Source organism: Ammospiza nelsoni, chromosome 6 (genome assembly GCF_027579445.1).
Source record: "Ammospiza nelsoni isolate bAmmNel1 chromosome 6, bAmmNel1.pri, whole genome shotgun sequence".
Classification (NCBI taxonomy): Eukaryota; Metazoa; Chordata; class Aves; order Passeriformes; family Passerellidae; genus Ammospiza; species Ammospiza nelsoni.
In genome coordinates this window covers 32,084,784-32,101,082 of record NC_080638.1, presented here as the reverse complement: position 1 = coordinate 32,101,082, position 16,299 = coordinate 32,084,784, and the positions used below count along the sequence as shown (strand labels likewise).

At 44.1% G+C, this 16,299-nt stretch overlaps 2 protein-coding genes across 3 annotated transcripts; one reads left to right on the top strand and one right to left on the bottom strand.

The window, feature by feature from the left end:
- Window positions 1-798: 798 nt before the first annotated feature.
- On the top strand, window positions 799-11,515 carry PLEK2 (pleckstrin 2). Its single transcript, XM_059474426.1, has 9 exons — window positions 799-976; window positions 3,477-3,641; window positions 4,551-4,732; window positions 5,447-5,538; window positions 5,895-6,082; window positions 6,599-6,700; window positions 8,039-8,122; window positions 9,223-9,301; window positions 10,472-11,515. The coding sequence occupies exons 1-9, from the start codon at window positions 929-931 to the stop codon at window positions 10,597-10,599; spliced, it is 1,068 nt and encodes a 355-aa protein (XP_059330409.1). The 5' UTR covers window positions 799-928; the 3' UTR covers window positions 10,600-11,515.
- A 387-nt stretch (window positions 11,516-11,902) lies between these two features.
- On the bottom strand, window positions 11,903-16,167 carry LOC132074682 (galectin-related protein A-like). Of its 2 annotated transcripts, XM_059474641.1 has the most exons (5): window positions 16,059-16,167; window positions 14,181-14,269; window positions 13,242-13,416; window positions 12,697-12,880; window positions 11,903-12,167 (listed from the first exon to the last, which is right to left on the bottom strand). In XM_059474641.1, the coding sequence occupies exons 1-4, from the start codon at window positions 16,080-16,082 to the stop codon at window positions 12,737-12,739; spliced, it is 432 nt and encodes a 143-aa protein (XP_059330624.1). In that variant the 5' UTR covers window positions 16,083-16,167; the 3' UTR covers window positions 11,903-12,167; window positions 12,697-12,736. The 2 variants fall into 2 exon arrangements, with proteins under 2 accessions (XP_059330624.1, XP_059330623.1); XM_059474640.1 differs by having other exon boundaries at window positions 11,903-12,880.
- Window positions 16,168-16,299: the final 132 nt, after the last annotated feature.

Genomic DNA, 16,299 nt, shown 5'->3' with positions numbered 1-16,299 from the left:
TTTCTTATCACAGCCCACAGCTCTGCCCACATTCATCACCTTAATTTTAGTGAGAGTCATGGAATGCTGACAGTACAGCAAAGGCTGTTATTTCAGAACAGTAGCACTCTCTGAAATATTACTTCATATTAAACAGATTTGTCACAGTGGCTAAAGTCTTCAGAAATACAATAAACATCTGAGATTGCCTTTAGACACAAAAGGCAGTCTGTTTCAAGGCATTCAGGAGGTACAAGAGGTCACTGCAGTGTTCAAGGATCAGGCTGCTTTACTGGAAGCCTGCTTATGTAGAGATTTAGAATATTAGGTTGAGAATCTTGGTTTACATACGAAGGGGTCACTGAAAGTAGAGTGGACTCTTAGGTGCTTTTGGAGCTTCTTTGGGAAAATAAATTTTCAGCAAAAAGTTACTGTAAGATTTGTGAAAGTCTCCTTGTAATCATAATATCCTGAATGTTACACTTACAAGTTGTGCTAATCTGTAGAACTGAGAGATGGGTTTGTTAGATGAGAAATTTTAGGTGGTAGTTGTTTAGTCTGAAGTTTTGAGGAATGCGGTTTTAAAATTCTGCTTCCCCCTCCCATGCAATATCTGATTTGTCATTTTTTACCTGTTTATTTTGGCCAGCTCGCTCGGTGGTGATTTTTTGCTTTACTAAATTCAGTGAAATTCTTTCAAAATCCCTTTTAGACATCCCTTTGTTTTACTTCCCCGAGGGCAGGTAAAACATCAGAGCCAGCTCGCTGTTTAACTAATATCTCACAGGTAGGGAGGGAGGGAAAAAACCAGGAGAGGGAGAGTGCGTCACATTGGAGGAGGGGAGCAAAGAAAAATGAGCTTTCTTAAACAAATCCTGTGCAGAGGGACAGGCTGCCAGGGCTCAGGCGATTCTCGGCGGGGGCTCTGCTCCGTTCCCTGCCGGCCACGATGGAGGAAGAAGCTGGAGTGCTGAAGGAGGGCTTCCTGGTCAAACGGGTGAGTGCTCTGTTCCCCTCCGGGCGGCTCCGCTCCGACATGAAGCAGCTCCTGAGCAGGGAGCGGGGCGAGCCCGCGGGGCGCTGGGTCGGGGGCTCCTGCCGCTGCTCCTGGGAAAGGAGCTCCTCCAGCCTTGTGCAGGTGCCTCCCAGGGGAGCTGCGTGACCCGCGGCTGTCCCCTACCCCCCCGCAAGCTTCCCTGTGCTGGCATTTCTGCAGAGGAAAGTGAATTAGCCATCAGGATTGATGCCTCAGGTGTTGGAAAGCCAGTACGGCTGCACCTCACACACCTCTGTGCTCAGGGAGCACCCGCGGCAGCAGGGGGACCACCATGGCAGGATGGAGAGAAGGAGAAGTTTTGGGTGGGTTAGAATAGCTTGTGCCTTCTTCAGTGACGTGTCCGTGCAGAGCTTCCCATTTCATGGAAGAGAATGGAGAAACGACCCCTTTTTTGGATCCCCTTTTTGAAGGGGATCAAAGCAATGCACACTTTTGAAATAACTTATTTTTCCCGTTCTCCTCAAGCAGTGTTGTTAGAAAATTCTAGTCAAAATGTGGTGAAAAGAGCTGAAAGATTTCAACCTTCCCAATACTTCTCCCTGTAGGACCGAGTCAATCATTGCTGGAACACAAGGAGGCAATTTAGCAAGGGGCATAAACTGCTTTTAGTACCAAGAACCTGTCTCAATGATTAATATGGTCCTTGATTTCATAGAAAAAAATGTGATTGAGAGGTTTGTTCAAAGCTTTGCCACGCCTAGGGAAATGCTTTTGTGCAGTACGTGGCAATGTTTCTGGTGCTAACATGAAGGTAATCCTGGTCAGGAGTTTTCCTGGCAGGGTTCCTGGCCAGACACTGGCCAAGTGAAGTTCTGTGTGGAAAAGGGGCTATTCTCCATCCTGCCTTCTGCAGCAAGGGCAGAGCATCCCAGCTGCCCATCTCCTCTTTGGGCTACAGCTCTGGCTCTTAAGTGGCTGCTGAATTCAAATGGGAAGCCGAGGCACCAAGTGAGTGAGAGGAATAGGCGATTGGCAGCACACAGAGCTGTGACTGCCAGTCTGTACAACATCACCCAAATACACAGCTTGGCAGGAAGGAGAGCACAAAGGGGACAACTAAAGCAGAGGGACAAAGGAAACAGGGATCCACAGAGAAAAAAGGAGAAAGGAAGGGATGGGATCAGGTAATGAAAACAGGGCTTTCATAAGAAGAGAACAGAAGCAAGGAGATTATCGAAATGCATTATAAATGGCAGAATTATGTACTGTAATGCACTATAAATATAAAGTGAATGTGTGGAATTAGGTAAAGATAAATTTTAAAAGGTAAGGCAACCTCCTGAGAACAGACAACATTTTCCAGAAGCAAAGAATAGAGCCATAGCAAAGAACATACAGGAAATATGACCAAGTAACTTTACAACAGGTGAAAAAAAAAACAAAAACTGAGGAACACAAAGGGAAGGAGAGAACAAACCTGAGATAGATAAATTGTATTTAGTATAGACTAGAAAACATTGGATCTACAGTGCCCTGGATTTTAGAGACTTGTTACTCCACCTTTACTTGGAGATTGCTGGGTTTCCCCTTTATTTACAGAGAGCTAATGAGCTTTGATTCATGCCATAACTGGACCTTACATGTTTCTTTCTTCTAGCTATGCCCACCCTATCCCAGGTGTCAGAGCTTCCTTTACCCCCTGCTTTGCCTGCTGGCTGTCACACTCCATCCCCTGTAGAAACACAAGTCAGCTTCTTGCACAGCCAAGCTGGACCAGACACCATCAGACAGGACTAAGCCTGCCAGTGCCAGCCCTCACTGGCTTTGCTGTCCTTTAACCAGAATAAAGAGAGCTGGGGGCTGTTTACAGAGGAAAAATAGGAGGATTTGTCTGTATTATATAATCCATGAGGCATTCAACAGCAGCCTTCATTCAGTCTTTTGTCATCAAAAAGCATATTTCCTTTACAGGAACCAGTAGCACAGGGAATGTTTTAGCCCAGGAAGTTGGAGACAGATGGGGTTGAAATTTCTCATTATCAGTAAGGGGGAGATGTGAGGAAAAGCCAATTCACCCAGCAAAGCTCTTGCAAAACCACTTGGCACCTCGAACCACATCAAAATGAAAAAGACAGCACTCAAGGTAACCAGAGAGGAGGAGCTGGTTGCCAAGAGCCCTCACACATTTTGGATTTAGCCTGTGCTGTCAGCAGACAGGTGAGAACCTACATCAGCTCTTTGGGATAATTCCTGTGAGCTTTTACAAGAAACAATTTGTGCCAGCAAAGTTCTCCAGGCTGAAGAAAGAGCACAGCACTTTTCTATCCCTCTGTGATTTTATGGTGATGGAGCTGTGCTATTTTGTTACTTAAAATGTGTATTTCAGGGAGAACAGGACTCACAATGACTTCTTGTGCTTTTATTTAATACAAGAAGCCAAGAAGAAAATGTGGCCATTTCTCAGTGGTACAATCAGTTATGTGGATTTCTCCCCCTGCAGGGACACGTTGTTCGGAACTGGAAAGTGAGATGGTTCGTTCTGCTCCAGGATAAGCTGCTGTATTACAAAATTGAAGGAGGCAAGAAGGAGCCTTCTCCAAAGGGCAGGATCCTTCTGGATGGCTGCACTATCACTTGTCCATGCCTGGAATATGAGAACAGACCGGTATGACTGGAAAAATGTATCTCTTCTCTATGTCACTCATGTTCTAACTTCTTCCTATCTTTTCCTCTCCTCCTGGCTTCCACTACTTCAACCATACCACTGGGGTGCTTCCAGAATTAGGCCCAGCCAAAAGCAAGCTGCCACTGGCAGTGTAACCAGGACAAGCACTGAACTCCCTCAGTGTGTGCCCAAATGTGAGTCAGCTATTAATAAAAACACAACCCCAACCACTTCTCCTGTACACATAGTGAGGAGAAAAAAATGTAAGTGCATCAGCCCAACAGTGTGTGGAGAGAGGACATGAACACCCCAATAGAACCTGAGGAGGGTGGGGAAAAAAGGGAATATCACCTGTGGTAGTTGCCTTAAAGCCTGGGTATCCATGGGGTGCTCCCAGGCAGCCAGATCGACTCCTTTTTCCTTCAGCAATGGGATATTGCTGCTGTAGATAGTTTTCAGCAAGAAGACTCTGGAAGAAAACGTTCCTCCTGTGTTTTTCTGCTCTCCTATAGGTAGCAGCAATGCATATTTCATGTATGTGGGGTATCTGTGTGGTCTGCTCTTTTCTCCAGGAGATCCATCCATGTAAAACATGTCTATAACTGAAAACCCAGGGATTTGAGTGGGATAGAAGAGCCAAAAAACCCACAAAAAACCCCAAAACAAAACAAAAAAACCCTCACCAAACAGAAAACTCCCACAAACAACAAACAAACAACAACAAAAAACCCACCAAAAACAACCCAGATTTGTGCCCACCATCCTTCTGAACAAGAATTGCTCTGAACTGCTCAGGTGGGATGCACTGTCAGACTACTTGTGTCACTTGGGCCAATGCTAAAAAAAGCAAATTGCAAGAGGAGCAAAATAGCTAAATGATGTTATTGCTTTGTCCTTCTTTCTCCACAGCTACTCATCAAACTAAAGACAAAAACCAATACAGACTATTTCCTTGAATGTTGCTCCAGGGAGGAACGTGACTCTTGGGCTCTGGACATCACTGGAGCTATTCATGCTGGTCATCCAGTACAGGTACAAGAACTTCAAAGAATGAAGAACTCTTTCAAACTGCTAGAAAATATCAGCCTCCAGTAAGTGTATATGATTTCTCCTTCTGTTGTTGCTGTGGTGTGCAAAGTGCCTGAGTTGATGGACGGGGAGGGCCAAGGGAAGCTCCTTTCTGCACAGATCCGCTCCTGTGTGGCCATGAACCCCTGAACTGCTGCCCTAGGTTTGCACAGGGAATGTGCTTTTTCCTGGCCATCATCTTTTGGGAGTATGTGGGAGCACAGGTACCTCACTGCTGGCTTGAAGACCTTCCTGGTCAGCTGCAAATGTTCTCCCTGGAGAGATGTACTACCTCAAAGGATGTAACATCAGGGAAGCACCACGTGGTGGCTTTGTGCCCTGCTGAGTTTTCAAAGCTGGTATCTGGAATCCAGACTAGGACTTTAGAGTGCCCCATCTTAAACAAGAGGACACTTAAAGAAATGGACACTGATTAAGAAACAGAAGTCTTACATTAATTTGATTTGTGTTGAACAGGTAAATCGGGCTGACTATGGATCAGTTTGAAGTCCTCTGAATTGAAAGGTTCTTTGTGAGGCATCTTGTTTAGTGCTGCCATTGGGAGAATAAAGTTTTCCTGGAATGTACTTAGGACAGTGCTTCTGGGGGAGTACCTAGAATACCTCCCATCTTTATGTGGGCAATCATGAGGACACCCCTGGCACTGACAGAAAGTATACAGCTATTTCTGCCTGTCTTTTTCATCTGCTGATGTTGTGCTGTGCTCTCATTTGCAGCAATATAGTGGAGAGAATGTATGACAGCAGCACTGGAATTAAGCTGACCCGCAATTTGGATCAAGGCAACAGATACAAAGAGACCTTCACAGGTACATCTGGCAGGCAAAGAGCCACCTCATTATATATCAGAGCCACCTCACATCTGTTATGCCACATTGCAGGGACAAGGGAGCTACTGTACTGCCTTCATAGTGGGATAAGCTCTGGCCCAGCGGAACCTGGCAGTGCAGCCAAGCTCTCCAACACCTTTCTCTCTTGCTCTTTGGATGTATGGAAGCATACTTAGAACCCCAGACTTTTGGCCAACTTTGCACTTCTCTGACAATCTTTGGGATGGTGCCAAAATGTTTCTGCAGTGAAGTGAAAGCCTGTGTGGCAGGAGACCATCTGCCTACCCTCAGAAGAGCATACTGTCTAGGTATGAGAGCTGCCTTTCTTCCTGCAGGTTCTGCCCTGGTGGACTGGCTCATCTCCAACACCTTTGCTGTGTCACGATTCGAGGCCGTCACCTTGGCATCCATGCTGATGGATGAGAACTTCCTCAGGCCCGTGGGAGTTCGCAGCACCGAGGCCACACGCTCCAGTGACCCCTCTGAGCAGTTCCTCGATGACTCCACCGCTCTGTACATGTTTGTGAGTGATGCAGCTCCCACACGGGCACCTCCTCTCCCTCGTCACACACTTGGTTTGGGGTACAGGTGCACAGCATGCAACCAAAGGCAAATGTGCAGGCTCAGAAAGTAAATCTGCAGAAGGAGCAGCTCTAGTCTTTTAGTAGTACTAACACTGGCACTTTTGCTGGAGCCAAATAGCTACATGGATGCGGAGGGATCTACAAATTACACAATTGGGCATTAAAAGAGATGTGTCCCTGGAGTGCAGTGCTGTGTCTGCGGGCATTGCAGGCAGTGCTGTAGTTGTGCTACAGCTCAAGGCCACAGCACTTATACCCAGCATGTATAGATGTACAACAGTAATTTGTTGCCTGTGGATCTTGGTCCTACAAGGCTGAGCAGCAGAGCTATGGAGGAGAATTTACTCAGGAAATATAAGCTGAAAATAGCTAAGGAAAATAAAATGCAGAATTTTCTACTTAAAAGTCTGTTTAGGTTAAAAACAAAAGTGGAACTGTCTTTTCCCTATTTTCAGGCTGAGAGCAGTAAGAAAAGTACTAGTTCCAAGGAAGAGGTCCATTTCAACATCTCTGAATTAAGTGGCACAATTGTGAAGCAAGGATTCTTAGTGAAACAGGTAAGCATAGTCTTGGAACCTGCCCCAGAACACAAGGAGCAGTACAGCTCTTAGGGTTTCTTAGAGAGTAAATGTGACTTGTACAATGATGGCTGGACAGATGTGCTCAGCAGAACTAATGTGCCTGTCAGTACTTGAGATCTTGCAGTTAAGAGTATCCAGTTATAAAGAAGTGAACTATGGAACTTGCTCAGGCAGGATTAATTGGATATTCTGTACATATTGAGCATATACTGAAAGGTACAAAACAGCATCAAAACCAGAAGTACCACACAAACTCCAAATCCTACCAGAGGTGTTACATCCACTTCCAAGCAGAGCCACCAGTGCTTTGGTTTAACCTATCCCATCCAGGTGGTGTCAATAGTGAGGATGTGTTGTTGGCCACAGACAAATTTCAAAGCTGAGTAGCTTGACCTTTGTATGAAGTGGACATTTGCCTGTGGGCAATCATCATGTACACATGGGTGCTTTGGTGGTGGTGAAACATGTTTTTGGGCACAAGTACCTGCTGGTAATAACTGTTTCCAAGATCTGACCCTTGGTCTGCAAAATGTAGTTTCCAACACTTGCTGTGAACAAGATGAGGGTAAATCACTCTTTCAAAGCATAACACAGCCACTTGCAGAAGGAATCCTACCTGCACTGCATGGCCCCACTCTTACTCGGAAGCCTTGTACCCAGAGCCCCACCCTTAACGTTGTGCAAACTGGATGACCAGCTGCTTCCCAAGCCAACCCTCCCTCCTTCAGCTGCCAGGGCTCCATGAGGGTTGGCAGGGTGCTGCAGGATCCCCACAGGCTGGCAGGGCAGTCTCCAGCAGCACAGGACACGAGAGCTGCCCAGGAGCCCCTGCCCATGGGCAGCAGCAGCCAGGGACAGCCCCCAGCAGCCCCAGCCCCGGGCTGGCCCTGATCCCAGCACCAAACCTCCAGGAGAGGGAATGCCCCCAGGGCCTGGCACAGGCCTGGCAGCAGTGACAGGGCTGTGGTGAAAGAGTAACGAGCTGCAAAAGGACCTGACATAACCCCTTTGGGTCACACAGCATGGGGTCTTAATCTGAAACCCATATGTAATCTGAAATGAAAAGGAGGAATGAGGGATATAACCATTTGTTCCTGTCACTCTGCTTTATTAGTTCTCAGCACAGGGAAGGAAGAGATGAAGGAGAATATATGAAGAAGAAACATAAGCAGAAGGTCATGGGAATTACCAAGATGTTAGGAAATATTTTTCTCTGTTGGGTCCAAACCCTCTTGTTTTGGTATTTATGTCTCCCCTTCAGCTTGTCGGAAAACGGTCATTTCACAAGGTAATTTTAATTCTTCCATTTTGCAGGGGCACAAGAGGAAAAACTGGAAGGTGAGAAAATTTGTTTTGAGAGCTGATCCTGCTTTTTTGCACTACTATGATCCCACCAAGGTACGTGAGTGGGAAGTTACCATCCCCAGAAATCCTTTTAGAAACATTTTAGTGAAGACACAGTTACACTGTAAATGTTTCTGCCACTCTGGGTTCCTCTATCTGTTTCCAGGAATTAGATTTCTCTGGCCTCACCCTAGGAGGTTGTCCTTGTAGGACTTTGTAGCCCTGCATTTTCTGTCCTTTTTCCCAGTGAGATTCCTTTTCCTTAGCTGGGCAGCAGCTTCCTGTTCTTGGGATTGCTCTCTTGCTGCACCTTCGCGCTCTGGGACCATGGTCCTGCAGGCTTTCTTCCTGGGTTGTGATCTTTCTGGGCTGAAATCCTACTGTTTGAGGATCATACTGGGTCTGAGATTTTTTACAACCTTATTCCAGCACTGAATAGGGTCTTCTTAATGCCAAAGTATGTATAGAATTTCTACTACTCATTTTTAAACTTTCTCATGAAAAGTAGAATTTATGTTCATGAATGTAATAATCAATGTGAGCAACTCAGATACTTAGGGTACCACAAAGCCAAACAGGATTGCAAGAAGCACATATATAGAAATGCTTTATGTGACTTTTAAAGTGAATAGAAATGACATATCAGTGAAAAGAGTTTATGGAGCCAGTTCATTTTTTGTTTCCTGTTCCTACATGGGTTTTGGGGATTTTTTTCACTGCAAATTATCCTTGTAAGGCTATAAGCTGAAACTGCAGAACCTGCAGGCAAGAAACAAGATGCCAGCCAACTAGGGAAAAGAACCAGATTTTTCCCATACAGTCTCAGTGCAAAGCAGCAAGCTAAATACTTACAGAAATATATATAATTCAGTATGTTGTTATTGATAAAACCATACGTACATTTGAAGTGTGATTGCCTACATTTGTGCTTTTAATGGATGTACACCATGCCCAGCTACATTAGGGAAACATCTGGGACTGAAAAAATATAGTAATGCCTTTAACTACATGTTCTAATTGATTTCTCTTGTGACATAGGTGTTTCATGCCTGGAAAAACCAAACTGCTATTATGTCTCCAACTTCATAAAAGTGATGCATGTGCTCTGGGAAATTATGTTTTCCAGCTATGCCTTGTTTCCTTTTTCTTTGCAGGAAGATAACAAGCCAGTAGGTGGATTCTCTCTTCGTGGCTGTCTTGTCTCAGCTCTGGAGGACAATGGAGTCCCAGCAGGTGAGCACAAGCCTCTGAAATGTCACACATTTATATGTATGCTGTAGCAACACAGTCTTTGGGTATGGGTTTGTATATATATGGCTGCTCGTATGCACAGGTGGGCTGACTTTCCATTTCCCTTTGCAAGCAAGGGAAGAGGCATGTCACAAGTCCCTGTACTGCTGGGTTGTGTAAAGCAAAGGGGACTTTTTTTTTAGTGTCATTTCTACATATCTTGGGTGTTCTCTTTATATGGGCTTTTCTTAGTCATATGACCTCTGAGACAGTCCTAAGACTGATTAATATTCCAGAGTTAACAGACAAAGAGAAACCACTTTCTTTTTGGGTGTTAACTCGAAGTCTTGAGGCATCTTCTGGTGCCATCCATTTCTGTGTCCTCTCAACTTACGCTATTACCTTTTCCTTTCTGACCTGCTAGAACCCAAATGTAGGGGACACATAAAGAAAGCAATAAAAAACCAGTTCTGCTGGAGTGAAGGCTTAGCTCAGGCATTTGTCCAGAGCCTCAGCCTCATAGATAAGTGTTTCTGCTATTAAAGCAATTTATTTTATGACAGTAAGCACAATGTGTAGATATCAAGGACAGAAAATCTTTCTAAAGAGAAGGTCTGAAAAAGCCTTGGTCTAGGGGGCAGGGGCACATGATGAACAATAGAGCTCCTTGCTAAAAGGAACCCAGCTATGGGCAGGAGAAAATCCAATCTACCATGCAAAATGGTAGGGGTTCATTATTCATTCAGTGTATAACTCAAGTAATAGTCTCCACCTAAACAGAGACTATTTTAGATATGTTGTAGAGTGCACAGTAGTTCATACAATCTGTGGCAAGATTTTCTATACTACATTTTTATAGAATCACAGAATCAACAAATGTTTGGGTTAGAAGGGGCCCCAAAGATCATTTAGTTTCAATCTCCCTGCCACAGACAGGGTCAACTTCAACTTAACCTGTTTGCTCAAAGCCCTATCCAACCTGGCCTTGAACACTTCCAGGGGTTTTGAAGAAGGACATCAAAGACACAAAAGCTTTAGATGTCTTATCCATAACAAAAAGGAAAGATTTGATTCCCTAATTTATGTAATTCAAATTCTTATGAAGCTTCATATCTGCCAGAAAGATTTTCTCTGTGCACCCTCCTGACATGTTGGGGTTTTTTTTCTCTGCAGGAGTGAAAGGCAATGTGCAAGGCAACCTTTTCAAAATCATCACCAAAAATGACATTCATTATTACATCCAGGCCAGCTCCAAGGCAGAGCGAGTGCAGTGGATTGAGGCAATCAAGCCGCTGACATGAGCAATGTGGACTCCATGCCAAATGACAAACCACATTTATGACAAACTTCCTGCTCATGTTGTCCAGGAGTATTGTTTTTCCCTTGATAGTCAATGTTCATTATTTGAATCACCATAACACCTACCAGGTCCTAGGAGACCATGCAGACCAAATCATGTAGACCCATAATTTCCTCCCCTTGAATTTACCATCCAAGAAAGAGACCAAAACAGGTGGACACAGACAAATGGGGCTTTATGAAGAAACGTCAAGATATTCCAAGATGGAAGAAAAGGATCTTTTGCACAAGTATTCAGTCTACGTCTGACAGATCCAGGTTGTGCTTTATCTTAAAGCAGAATTGTCTTGCTCCTTCCCCCTTTATAAAGGGGCTCATAAACTTAGTTAAGACTGAAACATCTAAGTCATGAAAGGTGCTGGTGGCTGAGGCTGCCTTTCTCGGCATACCACACGAATCTTGTGCTAAGTCACAGCCCAGCTTCCAGGATAATATGCATTGCAAAACAAACAAGGGGTCTGTCTGTCTGTCTGTCCATCCATCCATCTGCTCTACTATTTAGTTCTCTGTTAGACAGGAAAAGAACAAAAGATCTTGCTCCTCACCCATATAGATTACTCTTATGCTGGCAATGTCCCACATCAGAATAGGATCCTGAGTATCAAAGCAGACCAGTGGAAGTTCCAGATAATTTCTGGTGCTGAATATATTGGAAGAAATTCCTCATCCATAAAACCAAGACTTTTCCTTTTGATAATTACCGTAAGTCCATTTATGTTGGAGCACCATTTGGATAGAGAACTATAGTAGCAGTCCTCACTATTGCTTTTTCTATCTTAAGTCATTATTTTTTCCATTATTTGTCTACTAAACTTGTCTTTGGTATAATTAAATATTAAAAAAACAAACAAACAAAAACCCCCTGCATTTGAATATCCTGTGCTTTTTAGAGATGTGTTTTTTTCTCAGAGATCAGTTTGAGTATATGAAAAATAATGGTTTAATACACTATAATTTTAGATTTATATATAAACTGAGACACCAGAAGATATAATGGAATGTAGGAAATTCTTCAAATACCCAATCAGCCTGCTGATACACTATTTTCATAAAGTTTCTTGTTTTATCTGAGTACCTGTATCTGACAGCCAGATTCTGCAGAGCCTTCAAAAAGGCAGCATGCTCGATATCTTCCCTGAAGTCATAGAGGAATTTGATAATCCTCTATCCACAGATTCATTTCTGTACAGATGTTTTGTTCTCTGAGTTGTGTACTAAAAAGAAGTCCCTTCATCACCAAAGGCAGAATATGATACATGCTTTTTATTTATTAGAATAGCCATGTATTTAGGATTTTCCTCAAAAGCCACAGCAATGAAATAACACTGCATGCATTCAAATACTTAAGAGAGCTCATAAAGAAGTTTGCCAGCAAAGGTGCAGTTTTAATCATATGCAAGAACAAGAATGGGCAGTGCAGTTTCAGCTGCAGACACCATTTCCTAGGGCTGGTCCAGAGAAGACTGTGAAATCCACAGCTGTCAAAACCTTTCAATTCTGGAAAAGCTGCCTGGAAGAGACGGGGTAAGGCAGGTAAGGCATTTATTGCTCTCTGCTGGAAGGCACAGATGTTTTTGTGACTGACTGAGTACTGCTTCCAAGAAAAGCAATTCCCTCCTGATAATGTGAACCTTGCTGGGGCCCATCAGACTCCCTAATTCATTTATAAGAAAATCTCCTCTTTTCTCAGACCCACCACCTGCATAATGCCCAGTTCTGGTCACCCACCACAGCCACCCACCACAGAGGACTGGGCTTGGCCTCCTGGCATGCCTGAGGGAGTAAGGAGCTATAAGGATGTGAGATACTGCATAACATCATAAATCTTGCAGTTTGGGAGTGTTTCAGCCAGAAGTGTTTCTCAGCAAAGGCTTTGAGATTTATTCAGACCAGCCATAGCTCTGCAATTGCTGTGAGTATGTATGGGGGGAAAAAAGTGTGTATCTCAAACACATCAGTGAATTAAAAAGATACAGTTCCCATTCCCCAGAATCAGCCAGGGGAAAAAGACAAAACATGTCTGAGGCAAGAGAAAGTACATTTTCCTCTGTCCTCTGGTGATATCCTGGTCTCCTTTTTTCAAGCCACTTTGGTAAGCTTGATGTCCCCTGAGATCCGCAAAGCTTTCACCAAGTTCAGAGGCTGAACGCGGTGAGTGAAGTCGCAGAGCTGCCGTCCATCAAGCAAGACTCGTATTTGCTGGTGTTCACATAAGAGCTCCATCTGCAGTGGAAAAGGACAGGGAAGGGTGTTAGAGATCAGCAGCAGGGCTGATTTCAACAGCATGGACTTAGAACTAAATGTCATGGATAGCAAAGCACAAAGTCTACCAGTTCTTCTGAAATGCCCCTAATAAATAACCTACCCTCTCCTGAGATGATACTGCAGAGCTCCAGTGGGTACTCCAACTGCGATTACAGAAAGGGATGCCTCTTTCCCATCAGGGCTTGAACTGTTGCTGTCTGTGCCACACTAGACTAGTTAACCTGGCAATGTCAGTGGTTGGCTGTTTGTGGCCATATACACAGCCTTCAGCTTTTCTCCCCTCCTTTTCTCTACCTATTCATAGTACCTGAAAAATTACCTTGAACGTGTCGCCTGCTGTAAATGGAAAGTAGGGAATAGTCTTCTCTTCTCTTCCCCATTTACCAGCAATTCGTGCATTTCGAGTGATGGATTTCTCACTGAAGTTAACTGTGAATAACAGCCCAACGTCTTTGTTGGCATCCACTGGATCACAGACCAGGCTCACTGAAAAGCTGAAAAAAGATCTGTTAAATGACTGGAACTTTCAGAAATATGAAAAGGCATAGTGAACATGGCAGATGCTTATAGAGACTAGAGACAGCTGTTGTTTCCATGTCAGACTGAAACATAGGACTTCTACAAGCTTAGAAGCTGGAGAAAGGGATGAGACCCAGCTGGTCTTTGTTTCCTGCCCCAGTGTCCAGTAGAATGCTAGTGATTTCTGATGTTGCTTTCCCTCTGTCTTGACTGAAATCAAACCCTTCAACAGGTACTCATTTATGTCCTAAAAGAGGTTATGGCATACTCTTCACCAGTGGAAGCAGTGGAGCTGATAGCTGTAGATGCCAAAACAGTGTAATGACGAGCAGAGTTGCTGTTATCCAGATAAAAGACAGCAATGAACCTCCACCTCCTGTGCCTAAACTGGTTTTTAAATGGTGTTGATTTCAACCCCCCACAGACAACCAAGATTCAGGTTGAGAATTGCACCTCTTTCTGAACGAGAAATGCAACTTTTGTGTTCCCTCCAGCTCACATTAGGCAAGGGGAAGGAGTAGAAAATCTTGTCAGGGCAGTCAGAAAGGCCAAACAGTGAACTCCTCCCTGACCTTGTAATCTTAGTCTGAATGCAGGAAAGTTAAATAAGGCCATAAATTGTTAATTTGTTTGATTTTCTTCCTTCAAAGAGCACATACCTCCAAGAAAGTGTCTGAATTTAGAAGACAGGTAGGAGCATGTGTATCAGGGTGAAGCTCCCAGCAGTCCCTTCACCTACCTCTTGGGTTTGGAGTGTACCATGCCTATGACTGTGAGCTTCATGGTTGGTCTCAGGCCACCTTTAATCTCACCAACATATTGCTCCACCTGCAGGGAACAGTGAAAATGGCTTCAGTGGGTCATGCTTTGGGTAAACCAGCTTTAACAGCTGCTTTGATCACCTGATATAACTTGGGTTTATTTTTATATGTACAAAAGAACTCAAAAGTATTTCCATCTCAAAGTACTTCTTGCACTCTGATGATACAATAAATCGGGTAACAGCATTCCCGTTGCTCAGCAGATGAGAAGCTTTGTGGCAGCATGATGTGTGGTGCAGACTCTGCTTGAACCTCCTCTGTCCTGCCACCTCAAATTTGCTACCAGATTTTGGTGGGCTGACTTGGCTCCATTAGGCCTTACACCAGGCCAGGCAGGCTCTGTCCCCCACTGTAAAAGCAGTGTAGATTCTGCCCAGCCACTGCATGTTGACCACATCCCCACAGGCAATCCCAGTCCTTTTGTGGCAGTCACTTTGAAAAGTCACACTTTTCCAGAGGCAAAAAAAGGCTTCTTGGTGGATCTGCTTTTGTTCACAGAGACCTGTAGTTGCAAGCTGCACCCAAAGATCTGAGCTACATTTGCTTTTCCCAAGCAATTCTCTAACAGCTTTGATGGTCAGAAGAGGAATTTATACAGGCCATAGCTGACATGGAAATATTAAAGAGAGAGACCTTGGAAACAATTGATAGGGATGTTTTGAGGCTTCATTTTCAGAAATGGCTTTAAAATGCAAATGTCAGAATACTACAGTGCAGCATGTAATCACTCCCCGTGCAGATTCACTTAGAAAGAAGCTGCTATAAAACACTAAATGTTATTAGCAGCTTGCGTAACACTGATAATATTCCAAGGCAAGGCGCAACAGAACCTGTTTGAGATAAAAAGAGCTTTATCGTTCCAGTGTTCCAAGGTAAAAATTCAGGCAGTTTTGCTAGAAGACCTGCACAATATATGCATACAAATTCAAGATAAAAAATTGTTTTTCCTGTACCTCGTTTTCTAATTTTATTATTCTAGTTGTGTCTTCTGCTAAGATGACCTTGTACAATTTATTTTCCCACTTAGATATTCCCATCCAGCTACCTTTAGAGCTTCACAGATATATTAATAAACCTTTAATTCCTAACAAGGTCAATATTGGAAGAATAGTTTTAAAATTTACCTTCAAAAATGACAGCAGTACTACTAATTGTTAATGATGTAAATTTACTCTTGGAAGATTGCACAGGTGACTCCACCAAATATGTTTTGAACTTTGTAACAAAAGAAATGCATCAAGCACTTGACATGTCTTACATAAGGAAACTGCTTGTCAAGTAAAGAATCTGACTGTAGGGAGATACTTTAAACTGGATAAAGCAAATAGAAAGCAGGTAATAACCATCAAAGATCTCAGGATAAATGAAGTTCATGCTCATAGAGGTCTCATGTCCCACTAAAGCTTCTTCCTTGCCTGGAGACAAGATACAAAATACTACCCCAAACTGAAAGTGCACATAGCAAAATTGCTTGTGCAGAGGTTCACCATAGTAAGTGCCATTACTAAAGGCACAGGGTATCAGAACTGAACAGAACAGATGACAACCACATGGTCTCAAGAATTACAGCTCATCCAGCGTGGTTGGAGAAAATTCGGAGGTGTGACCGAATTTATGTGTGGACACCTAGTCAACTGTACAGGTGAGAAACTCTCAGGAAGATGTAGGAAGCAATGGTAGAAACTCCTGCAAGCTTCTTGCAGAGTTTATGGGTGGGTCCCAGCAAATGCACATGGGCACAGCTCCCATCCCGTATTTTCCATCCAGGAGCCCTGGGGACTGACTTGGTCACTTACTTTGGCACACCTCTCCTCTGTCATCACCGCTCTCCCTCCTACACTTGCCTCGCCGCTGCAGTCCCCGGAGGAGTTTTTGTTTTGCGTGTCAGGACAAAAGCAAACAAAAAGCCCGGAATAAAGGGAGGATGTTGAGGGGGGGTCTTATCTCTGCCAAACACTGCCTGGACGCCACCCAGCCCAGCAGCTGAGTCACTCCCGCAGCGGCCGGTCCCGTGAGGGGCAGGCTCGCAAATGGCGC